Source organism: Euprymna scolopes, chromosome 29 (genome assembly GCF_053919585.1).
Source record: "Euprymna scolopes isolate OS-2025 chromosome 29, ASM5391958v1, whole genome shotgun sequence".
Taxonomy (NCBI): Eukaryota; Metazoa; Mollusca; class Cephalopoda; order Sepiida; family Sepiolidae; genus Euprymna; species Euprymna scolopes.
The window spans coordinates 60,540,768-60,558,106 of record NC_136510.1 but is presented as its reverse complement, the minus strand read 5'-3'; the positions used below and the strand labels follow the sequence as shown (position 1 = coordinate 60,558,106).

The 17,339-nt window shown below is 40.5% G+C and overlaps 2 protein-coding genes across 3 annotated transcripts in view; one reads left to right on the top strand and one right to left on the bottom strand.

The window, feature by feature from the left end:
* The window catches only part of LOC145252660 (uncharacterized), a 684,850-nt gene that overhangs the window by 309,246 nt on the left and 358,265 nt on the right, over positions 1-17,339 (bottom strand). The window lies entirely within an intron of this gene.
* Positions 1-17,339, top strand: part of LOC145252661 (fatty acid-binding protein homolog 6-like) — a 175,998-nt gene that overhangs the window by 91,011 nt on the left and 67,648 nt on the right. Inside the window, exon 2 of the mRNA XM_080112434.1 lies at positions 3,731-3,802. Coding sequence (XP_079968560.1) covers positions 3,733-3,802 — 70 coding nt within the window. The 5' untranslated portion in view covers positions 3,731-3,732. The remainder of the gene's footprint in view (positions 1-3,730; positions 3,803-17,339) is intronic.

The following is a 17,339-nucleotide window of genomic DNA, read 5'->3' as shown; positions in this document are numbered from 1 at the left end:
AATAATCCAGGTTGTCTTCAATGGTCATACATCCCAACAGCATGATATAATTGTGAGCATGCAGCAGGGCCCTTCATTATTCCTAATAAATTTATAATTCCTGATAAAACTGTGTTGGAGATGAATATGCTCACTGATAACACCACACAATAAACGAAAGAAAAACGAATGTGCACATATCTAAAGCAATGACTAAAACCTTACAAAATACTTAATTTTTTTTTTTAAATTTTTTTTTATTACATTTTCATCCCAAACAAGGCAAATTGCCACTTTGGTGTAGGGGGCTACTAACAGGGGCAACAACTACTGGGGTACTATGTAGGGATTTGGGCAGCAAGATGTCGGTTCATGTTACACTTGAACTTCTGAACGTCAGTACTGATGGGAAAGCAGGGAGCTGGAATGGAATTCCAAAGTCTAGCGGTTCTGGGGAAAAAACTATTGGAGTAAAAAGATCTTTTACATCTAGGGATCTCTATAGTGTGGGGGTGGGATTTAGTAGCCTGTCGGGTTTGTCGAGGGTGCTCACGTCGTGGGGGCACAAGTGATTGCAGTTTGTCAGAGCATTCACCACTAAAATACTTGTAGAAAAGGCAGAGGGATGCAACATTTCGTCGATGGGACAGAGGCTGAAGCTTAGATGCCAGTTCAGGGCCTATCAGGTTTGCGACTCTCTTTTGAACCTTGTCAAGGAGCGAGAGACTAGTAGCCGATGTACCAGCAGCAATACTCCATACATGGGCGAATGGTGGCCTTATAGAGGTACAGGATACTTTCGGGTGTTAGTAGTTTTCTAGCATGGTAGAGAGAGCCCACCTTTCTTGCAGCGGCCCTGGCAATGCCTTCAATGTAATTGTTCCAACTCATGTTTCCTGTGAACGTTAGGCCAAGGAGTTTGAAAGATGTACTCTCAGATAAAGAGTCGTTGGCCATTGCTATAGGTGGTAGAGAGGGTTTCTTGTAATTATTGAATGAAACTAGTTTAGTCTTGGCAGCATTGAACGCGACCAACCACTTTTGTCCCCATTCCACCACAGATTGGAGGTCTTCCTCTAGTGTTTCTGCCATTTCTTTAGAAATGTGTTCATTCATCTTCCTGTCGTGCCTGCGATAGAGTGTAGTGTCATCAGCATATATACCCATCTCAGAGGCAATTTTGTCGGGGAGGTCATTTATGAATATCAGGAACAATAGAGGTCCAAGGATAGAACCCTGGGGCACCCCCGCATTTACATCATATTGTTTAGATGTACAACCGTCGAGGACAACCTGGATTTTTCTCTTATCTAAGAAGGATTTGATTATGTTATGTATTCTACCAGTGATACCGTATGATCTGATTTTCCTGAGGAGACCCTCATGCCATACCCTGTCAAAAGCCTTAGATATATCTAGAGCTACCGCTCTGCCCTCCCCCGCTTTGTCCAGTAAATGGTATATACGTTCAGAGATCACAGTTAGGATGTCTGCTGTGGAACGGGCTTGTCTAAATCCATATTGTTTGTCAGTCAGAAGTTTAGCATCTGTAAGATGATGGACTAGAGCATGGTTAATTATGGTCTCAAATATTTTGGCAAAAAGTGGGAGGAGGCTAATGGGGCGATAATTTGATGAGTCAGTCCTTTCGCCAGAATTCTTGAATACTGGTACAACAGAAGCAGTTTTCCAACAGCCCGGAAAGCAAGCTTCATTAAGGCATTTGTTGTAGAGTTTGGAGAGAACTGGAGCTACTTCGGCTGAGCACTTTTTTAATAGCACAGCTGAGATAAGATCGGGTCCACATACTTTTGAAGTGTCAAGGTTTTTTATGATAGCATGCACCTGAGCAGGGGTGGTCTTCAGATCGTCTGGCGTGGCGTCTGTCCGCATAGGAAAGTCAGGTAGGGGGTGGTTGGAAGGGTCCAGTGTGGAGTTTGAGGCAAACCGACTGGCAAGCATGTTAGCCTTGTCGGTTGCGGAGGAGACAACCTCGTGATTGTTGGTTAGTGGGGGAATCGTTGATTGCCCATTGTTTACTACACTGTTGTAGATTTTCCAGAAGTCTCGAGTTCCTAGTTTTTGTGCTTCGATGCGCTTTTTAGTGGTTTCCGTAAATTCTCTCTTAGCTGTCGCTATTTCTTTCTTAACGTTATTTCTAGCTTCTATATACTTCAGTCTGTTTGAACTGGACTTATGTCGGTTAAACCTTCGGTATGTATGCTGCTTTTGAGCAATGGCAGTTACACAAGTCGACGTAAACCATTGGGGAGAGTGGGGCTTACTATAAAATTTCCGCATGGGAACATGCGCTTCGATTGCAGTTTTGAACCAGTCAGTGGTCTCGTTTGCACCTTGTTCAGCAGGGAGAGAAAAAATATTTCTCCATGGGGTAGTTCCCTGATGGCTTCCCAGTCAGCCTTTTTATAATATCTCGTTGTTTTGAGCATTGGCTCTTCAGTTTTGGCTCTAGAGTTTAGGGCGATTTCAACCATTATCACTGCATGATCAGCGTTCCCGAGTGGGCTGTGGGCCTTTGTTATGCAGTCATCGGGAACTGTGGTCAAAAACAGATCTAGAAGTGATGAGTGTTGTTCTTCCTGGTCAGGGAAACGGGTTGGAAACGTAACAATTTGTGATAGGGAGTGAGATATAGTGAAGCTATGAGTTATACTGCCCGCTGCATCTGTGTAAGTAGAGAATCCAAGCCAGTTTTTGTGGTGGACATTAAAGTCACCAAATACATCTATTTGTGCGCTAGTGTTGAGGGACAGTGCCGTGTCTATGCTGTCAGATACTTAATGCTATTAAGACAAAGATTCTTCCCTTTAAGCAATTACAAGAAACCTCAACCATCATTGCTATGACTAATAACACTTTACCTCATCATTCAAACTCCTTGGCATTCACAAGCAATATGAATTGGAACATTGCATAAATTGCAAAGAAAGTGGGCTCACTCCACTGCACTAGGAAACTACTCACACCTTAAAGTATGCTGTATCTCTACAAAACTATCATTCATCTATGTATGGAGTACTGTGGCCACATATGGATCAATGCATCTACTACTAGTCTCTCCCTCTTAGAAAGTCCAAAAAAGAATCTTCAATCTAATAGCTCCTACATTATCAACACAAGTGACACACGGCTATGTAAGAGAAGAAAAAACAAGGTATGTGGTATACATTCCAGTTGCTCGATAAATGACTAACATGGTTTATATAGTGTAGAACCCCATTCCGTATCCTCAAGTGACATCTAGGCCTTGATAAGTGGTAACTCCCTTGTAAAAAGAAATAGTTGTAAACCCCAAAAGGATTGATGTGCTATAACCGGAAGCAAAGTAAATAAGTAATAAGATATAAATATCAAGAGGAGTATATAATAATAATAATAGTTTCTTCCCTAGAACTGCTAGACCTTCGAATTTCCTCAGTGTTTCTTGCGTCCCTTACTCTACTAACATGCAGACATTTAAATGTAATCTGAATAAACATTTCGCTGTTGAACTTCCTACATAGTGCCCAACTAGACATGGTCTTAAATAGTATCCCCTTATGCACAAGAGGTAATATGTCTTTGTTGAAATGAATAAGAGTAAAAAAAAAAAAAAATTTCAAAGTCACATTATTTCATTATATCTGGATTTTCCTATTGTTCTCATTTGCATTCGTATTTGATATAATTTGTTGTTCCAATCTTTAAGATTTTTCCCTTTTTTTGTTTTATTGGTTAATCATTTTTACAGCTATGAGCAAACTTGAAGGTTCATGGAAACTCGTCAAAAATGAAAACTTTGATGAATATCTAAAAGCTTGCAGTAAGTAAAAATCTTTATTTTTTTATGCAAATATCAATAACAATTAGTAAGTATATATTAAAATATTGCATGGAAAACCCGACGTTGTCCGGAATTGAATGATGATCAACAAATATTTTACACTCCTATATTTTTATTGTCATCAAATCGGTGAAATTGCCATTTTTCTATCAAATCAATTGATTGCCTGCTCTAGTTGGGGATACATCGCAGTGCACTAGAAGGAAGCTTCACATGCCTCTCTGCAGTGACATAGTCCAAAATACATTTACAGTGTACATTGCACTGTAGAGAACCTATGTTGATTTTATAAAATTATATGGTGTGAATTAAAGTTGAAAATGCAAAAATCAAGTATCATGGTACAATTGTGCTCTAAACAGAAGCATTTATTTCGAATACGTCCCTGCCATATCAAAGAGCCTACTGTTGATTTTATATGCCTGGCCTTACTGCTTGTGCGGTATAATGGCTTAAAAAATAACGTCACAGTGCAATTGTACTTTAAATAGAAAAAACCATTTTGAATGTGCTTCTGTTATATCAAAGAACTTACTGTTGATTTTATGTCGGGCCTTTCGACTTATGTGGTAATAAAACTTCTCAAATACTCTTAAGTGATATTAGGCTGTGTAAGGTGTTAACTTTGGTCCAAATCGCCTATTCCTTCTTTGGTGAAATTTTTTTGGATTATAGATACTTATCAGAGACATACTGATACAAAACCTATCTAAAAACACTGCCAAGCAGATAAAGTACATTCTTGTAAAATTTCATTAAAAAATCGTACCAGCCGTTTTCGAGTCCATAAGAAACGAACTCACATACACAAAATTCCTTTTATATAATAGTAGAGAAGAGATACGATAAATGTAGATGAGTTTATTTTGTATTTAGGCAAATAAAACTTGCTGTTCCATGGGAATTTTTCAGTGTCATATGTAATGGAAAGTTGAGCAATTACAATGCTTCCTAAATTGACAATGTCACACAACTCCAAACTTGTTAGTAGTGGCTTATGCAACAGAAAATATCCGTATCATGCAAAAGCATAATATACAATAACTTTCGAAAACCGAAAATAGCTGAAACTTTTATTTACTCTACATTATTTGTTGATGTATTACATTTATATCATGTATGTCAATTTTGAATGTGTTACTTTGAACAAGGTGCAAATAAATTTGTCTAATTTTAATTAAATCTTTAAAATAACTGTGGTATCATTGATAAGTGCCCAACAAGAGTGGGATTAAACGTATACAACAGACACAAATGCAACTAAACACATACAACTAACACAAACGCAACCAAACACATACAACATACCAAAATGTAAGTAAATGCATACAACTAACACAAATGCAATCGAATGCACATAACAGGCAAAACTGCAACTGAACGCATACAATAGATACAAATGCAACTGACGCATCGAACTAATGCAAACGGAACTGAATGCATATAACAGACACAAATGCAACTAAATGCATACAACAAACCCAACTGCTACTGAACGCATACAATTTACACAAATGCAATTGTATGCATACAACAGACACAAATGCAACTGAATGCATACAATTAACAAAAACGCAACCCAGCGTTTTCAACAGACAGAAATGCAACAAAACACATATAACTAATATAAACGCAACCGAAAGCATTCAACTAGCACAAACGCAACTAGACACATAAAAGACCCAAATGCTACAACAGTCATAAATGCAACTGAATGCATACAACTAATGCAAACACAACTTGATGCATACAACAGACACAAATGCAAGTGAACCTATGCAACTAAAACAAAAAAAAACACAACAGAATATATGCAACTAACGCAAATGCACACAGATGCATACAACAGACACAAAAAACTGAACACATACAGCTTACACAAACACAACTAGATGCATACATTTAACACCCAAGCAACTAACCACATACAAAAGAACCAAATAAAACTGAATGAATACAACAAACACAAACGAAACCAAATGCAAACAACTAACACCTAAGCCACTAAACGCATACAACACAAATATGCAACTGATCGCAAAGAACTAACACAAACACAACTGAATGCATAGAACTAATGCAAATGCAACTGACCATATACACCTAACACAAATGCAACCGAATGTGTGCAACAGGCACAAATGCAACTGAATGCATAAAAATAACACAAAAGCAACTAAATACATAAAATAGACAAAAATGCACTGAACACATACAACTTACACAAACACAATTGAATGCATACAATAGCACAAATGTAATGAATGCATGCAACAGACACAAATGCAACTTAATGCATAGAACTAACACAAATGACACTTAATGCATACAACTAATGCAAACATAACTGAATGTATAATTTAGACACAAACACAGCTAAACGCATACAACTAACATAAACACAACTTAACCTGTACAACAGACATAATAGCAACTGAATGCATACAACCAACACAAATACAACTGAATGCATACAACAGACACAAATGCAACTACACGCATACAACATGAACTTACACAAACACAACTGAACGCATAGAACTGACACAAATTAAACTGAACACATATAACTAACACTAATACAACTGAAAACATACTACTGATGAAAACGCAAATGAACACATAGAACTAATGCAAATGCAACTGAACACGTACAACAAACACAAATTCAACCGACACAAAATGCAACTTAACACATACAACTAATACAAACACAACCGAACGCATGCAACAGACACAAATGCAACTTAACACATACAACTAATACAAACACAACCGAACGCATGCAACAGACACAAATGCAACTTAACACATACAACTAATACAAACACAACCGAACGCATGCAACAGATACAAATGCAACTTAACACATGCAACTAATACAAACACAACCGAACGCATGCAACAGACACAAATGCAACTTAACACATACAACTAATACAAACACAACCGAACGCATGCAACAGACACAAATGCAACTTAACACATACAACTAATACAAACACAACCGAACGCATGCAACAGACACAAATGCAACTTAACACATACAACTAATACACACACAACCGAACGCATGCAACAGACACAAATGCAACTTAACACATACAACTAATACAAACACAACCGAACGCATGCAACAGACACAAATGCAACTTAACACATACAACTAATACAAACACAACCGAACGCATGCAACAGACACAAATGCAACTTAACACATACAACTAATACAAACACAACCGAACGCATGCAACAGACACAAATGCAACTTAACACATACAACTAATACAAACACAACCGAACGCATGCAACACACACAAATGCAACTTAACACATACAACTAATACAAACACAACCGAACGCATGCAACACACACAAATGCAACTACAAACACAACCGAACGCATGCAACACACACAAATGCAGCTTAACACATACAACTAATACAAACACAACCGAACGCATGCAACAGACACAAATGCAACTTAACACATACAACTAATACAAACACAACCGAACGCATGCAACAGACACAAATGCAACTGAATGCATACAACTTACGCAAATGCAATTGAACACATACAACACAAATACGACATAATGCATCCAAATAATGCAAATGCAACTGATAGCATAATCCACATTGGTACAAATATTAGTCATTATTTTTAAACTAATTTAATTTTAAGATATCTGGGTCAAAATCAAGGTTCTGGAAAAGGAAAATCCCTACTATTTGGCAATAATTTCGATTCTGTTCATCAGAACGGCTCTCTTTTTCCAAATAGTATGTATAAATGGTGAAGTGTTCTTGGTTTAGGACAACAAAATTAAAGAAATAAAAAAAAAAAAATAATTCGTCTTTGCAAACCAACAGTCGCCGGGTTCGAGATCACCACTGTCATCAACCTTCGTCTCTCTCTCTACCTCGCCTCAACCTAACCTGTCAACTCCTTTTATACATGTCTCTCGCATGATTTTTGTGTTTTCGCGTGACTTAAAAGTATGGCCGCCATCCTGATTTCTCTCTCTCTTTTGCCCAACCTCACCCGACACACACGCGGTAAGACTTCTGTTCGTTTGATTTTTTTCCCTTTTTCTTTTTTTTCTGCTAACTTTAAACAACGAGCCTCATCCACTGTGATGGTCGTCTTTCCCTAGTTGGTCTCTGAGGTGTCTCGCTATCCTCCTGCTGCACATCGCTTTCCACCATTTCATTTTCCACTGGCCTGATATCAAGAATATGTCTTGGTACTCTGTCTACCGCAATGTTGTTGCAAGTGTTATTCCCAGTTATGCGTCCTCTGCTCCACTGTGTGGTACATCGTGCCCCGGGGGGCTTCACCCATACTTCATCACCGAGTTTGATGGTCCCTGTTGTCTCCATCTCCCTGCTTACTGGCTCAACTTTAGGATGCCTCCAGGAGTACTTGAATATTGATAAGTATGGAAATGTTCCTTGCTCTTGCCCTGATCTAGGCGATATATTGTACCAATAGACCGCTTGCTCAGGTGAGGTGTTCCCTCTCTCTGCCACTGCCTTTATTGTCTGGTGGTTTCTTTCCACAATCTCATTGCCACTGCGTCAATAGGCAGCTTTAAAGAATTGATGGACATTCCATTTCTTTTGCACATCTGCAACTGCTGCCGATCTAAATGCAGTACTGTTGTCGGTTAGAAGCTCTTCCATGGGACTGTGCTCCAGAAACACCACATCAAGAGTTGCTTCTATTTCACTGCCTGTTTGACCTTGCAGCCTTTTCCAAAGGGCAAAACGCCGGGGCCACAGTCGATTATCGTCATGTAAAGCCCACCCCTGTAATGGGTGACACCAACGGCGAATCTTTCCCAGGTCCCAGTCACACCTAGTTCTCCAGCTTCGTGCACACTTGGAGCAGGGTCAATTAACTGACACTTGTCACAAGTCCTGACCACTTGCTTCACTTGTTCCTTTGGGACACTCGGATCAACTTTTCTCACCAGGTACAATGTCCTCTCTACCCCCATATGGTGCAGATTGGGCAACTCTTGCACGTCAGAGTTATCCAGATAAGTCACTGCAGCAATATGCTCTTTTGTCGGCACAAGCAAGTTTTTTCTCACTCTTGTGAGAGCATCCGCTTTGTTCTTCTAGAGGCTACCATGATTATGCACAGCTTCAAAGAAAACTCCTGCATCAGCTCAGCCAGCATCCCGAGCTTGCACTTCACTAGCATCTCTGCTGCCCCTTTTGTCCTTATCCTTTTGTTATGTGAAATCATCGATTTCATCCAAGCAAACACAGTGGCAGAATCTGTTTTCACACAGATGTTGCGCAGGCTCCATTTTAAGGCCAGATTCACTCCTTTGGTAACTGCATCCAATTCTGCTACATTGATGTGGCTAGTATCGTCCTTCTTCCTTAGCCAGGCCGCATTCTCCGCAACCACTCCACCCACTTCCAAGACGCCCCCTGTTGCAATACCGCTTGCATCACACTACACGACTCCATCTAGTGTCCGCGGCACATTCAACATTCTCCAAACTGGGTCTTGCTTTTCCACTTCTTTCAGGACCTCTACAATCAAGGCGGTCATTCTTCCTCGCACTCTATCATCCCATCGGCATGCCTCTTAATGTAGCTGCACACTGGTCTAAGCCAGCCGGCAATGGGGTAATGCCCAAACAGCCCGCCGCATATCGAAAAAAGCTCCCGTTTGTTGAGCTCTTCTTTCATTTGTGAGATCACGTTTCTCCTTTGAAATTTCAGGCCACCCGACGCATTTCGTTTCAGCTTTAGTCAGAAAGCCGCTTCCCCATCGAATTCTTCTGGTGCCTTGGCGACCAATCCGAACTTCTTCAAGTGAACCATGACCTCCTCTACAGTCACCAAAGTTTCATTCACGAAGATGTCGTCGATATATGAGCTCACGGCGCCATCTCCTTTCCCCATTCTTTCTAGAATCTTCCTTAGAATGGTTGACATGATCTTGGGTGCTGAGTTCAGCCCGAACCTCACCGTCGGAAGGCAGTAGGTTCTGCCTTTATATCTTACAAACTGGTACTTCCAGAGTTTCTTGGCAATGTGGAATTGCAAATAGGCAGATTTTAGATCAACCAACTTAGAGGCACCGTTCATTTGCCTCCATTCTCTTGTGGTCTCACTGTATATATCTATAGTGTCACCCCCAGTATGGCACCTGACGTGTCGGTTCAATTCTCAGAAATATAGTACTGGTCTGACCTTTCCTTTTGTTGGTTGCAGAACGGCCATTAATGGCAAGATGCCCGATTTGATGTCATACATTCACAGCAACAGTATTCCGTCCTCAATCCATCTGTCCACTTCTTGTTCAAAATCTGTGTTCGTTACAACTCTACTTTCAACCGAGTCGTTGTTTGTTTCGTTAACAACACTCTTTTCTTCTACCTCTTCTTTTACACATGTCCGTTTGCTTTAGTGACTAAAAATCGTCTGTCCTCCCGCTTTCCTTTCCTCGTTATTTATGGAACCAAGGTACGAGATTCTCCGAGATTCCCCGAGACTTTTTTCCACATAAAAGCCTGCAGGCGCCATCTTGATTCTCAATTTGTGCTCTGCAGGCACAAACGCGCAGCCGCTTTAACAGTAAGCCACTTCTTTCTCCACACTCCCCCCTGATCTCATGATCACAGAGACGGCAGGGGGGGGGGCGATCACCACCGTCGGGTGCTTCTGCGAAGGGGGACAGTGCTGCTCTCGTCTTCATCGTCTTCTCTGGTGTTCGATAAGAAATATCGAACACCAGAGAAGGGTACTGGCAGAGGCAGCTACACTTCCTACCTTGGATCTAAAGTTTTCACGGTTGGTTTGCCTGGAGGCAACAGACGAAGCAACTCCACACTTTTCCGATACCACACAACATCTCGTGATGTCTGGGGTACAAAGGTCGAATCAAGTACAACAAATGCATGAGGCAAAGGCCCTGTCGACCCCACGGGACACCAAACCGTGCAACGGTTGCGGTAAAACATCACACCGAAGTGGATCGATGAACCAGAAAAATTGCCCAGCAGTGGAACTCAAGTGCCACTTTTGTGGAATAGTAGGGCACATTAAAAAGGTGTGCCGGAAAATTAATAGATCCAAAACGGAGGCTATAAAAAGCGGGGAGTCGTTCATGTTTTGCACCATGGATAAAACCCCTACTCACAGACACAATGAGAGACAACCGGCAAACATTCCTCACCTTGAGTGGAATGGGAAACAGTTCCAGGTGGGCGCTCCAGAACCGCCCCCCTCAGTTACAGCAGAGGTAACTGTAATGAACAAGTGCCATGCGACCTTTGGAAGGGTGCCAAAGAAGCCGATGAAAGTGAGCACCCACGCCATCCAAGCCTTTGCGGACACAGGAGCCCAAACTTTCTCTGTTGGCCCCAAGATTCAAGGACTCCTCGGGTACCCAAATGGGTACTTGGTTCCAACTACCCATCGGATAAGGGGTATAACAAATAGCCAGTTACACATCAAGGGGGTTCTGTTTTTACATATTAAGGTGGGATCAAGAGAAACACGACAGGCAGTGTATGTGTCTGACAACACATCCGAGCTCTACTTATCACAAACGGCACTTAAGGAGCTGAAATTATTGCCATCCAATTTTCCTACATCATTATCGCAAAGCAGCTCAGCGGAAACAGAAGAGATGGCCCCTTGCGGGTGTCCACGCAGAGCACCGGCTCTGAAGAAACCAGCAGCAATCCCATTGGAGCCAACCGACATTAACAGAGAAAAATTGGAGCAATGGCTAAAGGAACATTTCAAGGCCAGCGCATTCAATACCTGTCCACACCAACCACTCCAAGTAATGAAGGGTAAACCCTTAGAAATAAAATTCCTCCCAGATGCGACACTGACGGCAATCCACACACAAATACCTGTCCCCCATCATTGGAAGGAAAAGGTGAAACAAGATATAGACCGTGACGTGGCACTGGGGATAATCGAACCCGTACCGGTAGGCACACCAACTACTTGGTGCTCGAGAATCGTGGTCACACCAAAAAAGGATGGATCCCCAAGGCGGACGGCGGACTTACAAAAGTTGAAGGAGGCGACCATGAGGGAGACGCACCACACTTCGTCCCCATTCAATCAGGTCTCGGTAATACCTGCACATACCAGGAAGACTGTACTCGATGCGTGGAACGGTTACCACAGTTTACCGCTGTCTCCAGCTGCACGAAACGCCACCATGTTCATCACTGAATGGGGTCGATACAGGTACTGTCGAGCTCCTCAAGGATTCCATGGATCAGGAGATGGCTACACCCGTCGATTTGATGATATCACCATGGACATGGCTCGAAAAACTCGGTGTATAGATGACAGTCTCCTGTGGGACAACTCAATGGAATCCTCATTCTGGCACACAATTGAATATATAAACCACTGCACCAATAGAGGGATTGTGTTTAACCCAGACAAGTTTCACTTTGCTGACATGGAAGTGGAGTTCACAGGGTTTCAAGTAACAGCGAACGGGGTCAAACCCACAAGAAGAATGACTGAAGCCATCCTGAGCTTCCCCACCCCGACAAATATTACTGGGGTTAGGTCCTGGTTCGGACTCATAAACCAAGTCTCCTATGCATTCTCACAAGTGGAAGTTATGGCCCCATTCCGAGAGTTGCTGAAAACAAAGGACAGGAAATTTTATTGGGATGAGACATTGGAACAGGTATTCCAAAAGTCGAAAAAAATAATAGTGGAAAGAATTGAAAAAGGCATCCAAACGTTCGAAATGAACAGAGCAACAGGACTCGCGACAGACTACAGCAAAACAGGGATATCGTATTTTATGTTTCAAAAACACTGTAGATGTGAGGGGGAATTAAACATGAGTTGTGAGGATGGCCATTGGAAACTCATCCTGGCGGGATCCCGTTTTACCAATGACGCGGAATCACGATATGCATCAGTGGAAGGTGAAGCCTTGGCTCTGATCTATGGGTTGGAATCATGCCGCATGTTCATACTCGGATACCCAGACTTGGTGATTACAGTGGATCACTTACCGCTCATAAAGATATTTTCAGACCGAGCCCTGATGAATATAAAAAACCCACACCTGTTAAACTTCAAGGAAAAGTCACTCATGTATAAATTCAAGATAAAACATCGACCGGGGAAACTCAACTTGGCCCCTGACTGTGCATCTCGGTACCCAGCGGGCACCCCACCAAGAGACCAGGACCAATCCATTGACACCGCAGTCAAAGCCGCCTTCACATCAATGTACGAGAATGATACTACGTTAAGAGCCATCACATGGGGAAGGATTGTGGCTGCGGCAGCCACAGACGAAGAATGCAGGACTTTGAAAGAACTGATTCAAAATGGCTTCCCCCAGTCACGTAACAATATCCCAAACAGAGTTTGAGTCTTCTGGCCTATGCGTGAGGAGCTATATTGCCTGGAAGGAGTGATCATCAAGGGGAACAAAATCCTAATACCTCGACAACTCCGCACAGAGGTATTGGAATCTCTTCATTCCGCTCATCAGGGTGTGAATGGAATGCTGGCGAATGCGAGACAACGACTATTCTGGCCAGGGTTAGATGCTAACAAGAGCCAAGTGCTGCACGTGCAATGAAATCGCACCATCTCAGCCCAGGGAACCCTTGATGCCCCAGCAGACCCGGAATTTCCATTCCAACAAGTGGTGGTTGACTTCGTCCAGATGCAGGGTAAACACTTTATGTTATACGCAGACAGGTATACGGGATGGGTTGAAGTGGCCCTAATGACGTCGGGAAGAGCCAAGACAGTGTGCGATACCTTGAGGACTTGGTTCTGTACCTACGGCGTACCGGAAGAAATTTCGTCGGATGGTGGACCACCATTTGAATCCCAGGAATACGACTCCTTTTTGAGGAATTGGGGCATACGAAAACGTACCTCATCAGCGCATTATGCCCAAGGCAACGGCCGCGCAGGGTTAGCCGTCAAAACCGCGAGACGTATACCGGCGGACAATACGGACAGTTATGGACGCCTGTGCCATGATCGGGCGGCCCGACCACTACTGACCCATGGGAACACGCCTGTCCAAGATCTGGACATGTCCCCGGCCATGATGCTGTATGGTCGGGTCATTAAAGATCACCTTCCTTTCCTGCGGGACAAATACCAGGTTCAAAAACAGTGGACAGAAATAGGCAAACTAAGTGAAGTGGCAATGGCCAAAAGACACATGAGGAACGAGCAGTATTACAACCAACATTGTCGCCCACTCCGGGAACTCCAGGTAGGAGATTACGTCCAGATCCAGAACCAGGACGGGAACCACCCACGTCGATGGACAAAGACGGGGAGAATCGTGGAGACCCAGGGGTACCGACAGTACCAAGTCCGGGTCGATGGAAGCAATCGAGTGACATTGCGCAACCGTCGGTTTCTCCACAGAATACACCCCGTAGTGGATGGCCCTCGTAACATCAGACAAGAAATCCCGAACCCACCTATAAATGTGGAGACCCCACAGGCACAACCTCCGGAGGAGGCAATGGAGGTGGAACAACACGCCGACACGGAATCCCCAAGCGAGCATGAGGAAGAAATGGAAGTGGAAGATACCACGGGAGGAGATACCCAAAAATACAGTCCTCCTCCGTTAAGGGAACCGTCAAGTCGGAGGACGAGAGCCCCAAGGGGTTTGTCGCCGCAAATGCGGGGGAAATCACACGAGTATTTCTCCACATAAAAGATGACCACAACAACTTGCTTTTGTGGTCACGAGGGGGAGGGGCATGTAGAGGCCAGAAAATAGTTATCGCCCTTTCGCTCAGACTTTGCATAAGTGGAGTTATCCCCCTTATAAAAGGACAGGCGAATCGCCATTATGTGTTTACATTCGTTCACGGCGACACGCTGTCGGATTGGAAAACCAGCTTGCTTAACGCAAACCTTACAAGTACCAGCAGATTTTTTTGTGATTTTTTTTCTTTTCATGACTTTCAGTACCAGCAGATTATTTTTTGATTTTTTTTCTTTTCATGACTTTCAGTACCAGCAGATTATTTTTTGATTTTTTTTCTTTTCATGACTTTCAGTACCAGCAGATTATTTTTTGATTTTTTTTCTTTTCATGACTTTCAGTACCAGCAGATTATTTTTTGATTTTTTTTCTTTTCATGACTTTCAGTACCAGCAGATTATTTTTTGATTTTTTTTCTTTTCATGACTTTCAGTACCAGCAGATTATTTTGTGATTTTTTTTCTTTTCATGACTTTCAGTACCAGCAGATTTTTCTGTGATTTTTTTTCTTTTCATGACTTTCAGTACCAGCAGATTATTTTGTGATTTTTTTTATTTTCATGACTTTCAGTACCAGCAGATTTTTCTGTGATTTTTTTTCTTTTCATGACTTTCAGTACCAGCAGATTATTTTTTGATTTTTTTTCTTTTCATGACTTTCAGTACCAGCAGATTATTTTTTGATTTTTTTTCTTTTCATGACTTTCAGTACCAGCAGATTATTTTTTGATTTTTTTTCTTTTCATGACTTTCAGTACCAGCAGATTATTTTTTGATTTTTTTTCTTTTCATGACTTTCAGTACCAGCAGATTATTTTTTGATTTTTTTTCTTTTCATGACTTTCAGTACCAGCAGATTATTTTGTGATTTTTTTTCTTTTCATGACTTTCAGTACCAGCAGATTTTTCTGTGATTTTTTTTCTTTTCATGACTTTCAGTACCAGCAGATTATTTTTTGATTTTTTTTCTTTTCATGACTTTCAGTACCAGCAGATTTTTCTGTGATTTTTTTCTTTTCATGACTTTCAGTACCAGCAGATTATTTTTTGATTTTTTTTCTTTTCATGACTTTCAGTACCAGCAGATTATTTTGTGATTTTTTTTCTTTTCATGACTTTCAGTACCAGCAGATTTTTCTGTGATTTTTTTTCTTTTCATGACTTTCAGTACCAGCAGATTATTTTTTGATTTTTTTTCTTTTCATGACTTTCAGTACCAGCAGATTATTTTTTGATTTTTTTTCTTTTCATGACTTTCAGTACCAGCAGATTATTTTTTGATTTTTTTCTTTTCATGACTTTCAGTACCAGCAGATTATTTTTTGATTTTTTTTCTTTTCATGACTTTCAGTACCAGCAGATTATTTTGTGATTTTTTTTCTTTTCATGACTTTCAGTACCAGCAGATTTTTCTGTGATTTTTTTTCTTTTCATGACTTTCAGTACCAGCAGATTATTTTTTGATTTTTTTTCTTTTCATGACTTTCAGTACCAGCAGATTTTTCTGTGATTTTTTTTCTTTTCATGACTTTCAGTACCAGCAGATTATTTTTTGATTTTTTTTCTTTTCATGACTTTCAGTACCAGCAGATTATTTTGTGATTTTTTTTCTTTTCATGACTTTCAGTACCAGCAGATTTTTCTGTGATTTTTTTTCTTTTCATGACTTTCAGTACCAGCAGATTATTTTTTGATTTTTTTTCTTTTCATGACTTTCAGTACCAGCAGATTATTTTTTGATTTTTTTTCTTTTCATGACTTTCAGTACCAGCAGATTATTTTTTGATTTTTTTTCTTTTCATGACTTTCAGTACCAGCAGATTATTTTGTGATTTTTTTTCTTTTCATGACTTTCAGTACCAGCAGATTATTTTGTGATTTTTTTTCTTTTCATGACTTTCAGTACCAGCAGATTATTTTGTGATTTTTTCTTTTCATGACTTTCAGTACCAGCAGATTTTTTTGTGATTTTTTTTCTTTTCATGACTTTCAGTACCAGCAGATTATTTTTTGATTTTTTTTCTTTTCATGACTTTCAGTACCAGCAGATTTTTTTGTGATTTTTTTTCTTTTCATGACTTTCAGTACCAGCAGATTATTTTGTGATTTTTTTTTCTTTTCATGACTTTCAGTACCAGCAGATTTTTCTGTGATTTTTTTTCTTTTCATGACTTTCAGTACCAGCAGATTATTTTTTGATTTTTTTTCTTTTCATGACTTTCAGTACCAGCAGATTATTTTGTGATTTTTTCTTTTCATGACTTTCAGTACCAGCAGATTATTTTTTGATTTTTTTTCTTTTCATGACTTTCAGTACCAGCAGATTATTTTGTGATTTTTTTTCTTTTCATGACTTTCAGTACCAGCAGATTATTTTTTGATTTTTTTTCTTTTCATGACTTTCAGTACCAGCAGATTTTTTTGTGATTTTTTTTCTTTTCATGACTTTCAGTACCAGCAGATTATTTTGTGATTTTTTTTCTTTTCATGACTTTCAGTACCAGCAGATTTTTCTGTGATTTTTTTTCTTTTCATGACTTTCAGTACCAGCAGATTATTTTTTTATTTTTTTTCTTTTCATGACTTTCAGTACCAGCAGATTATTTTGTGATTTTTTCTTTTCATGACTTTCAGTACCAGCAGATTTTTTTGTGATTTTTTTTCTTTTCATGACTTTCAGTACCAGCAGATTATTCTGTGATTTTTTTTATTTTCATGACTTTCAGTACCAGCAGATTA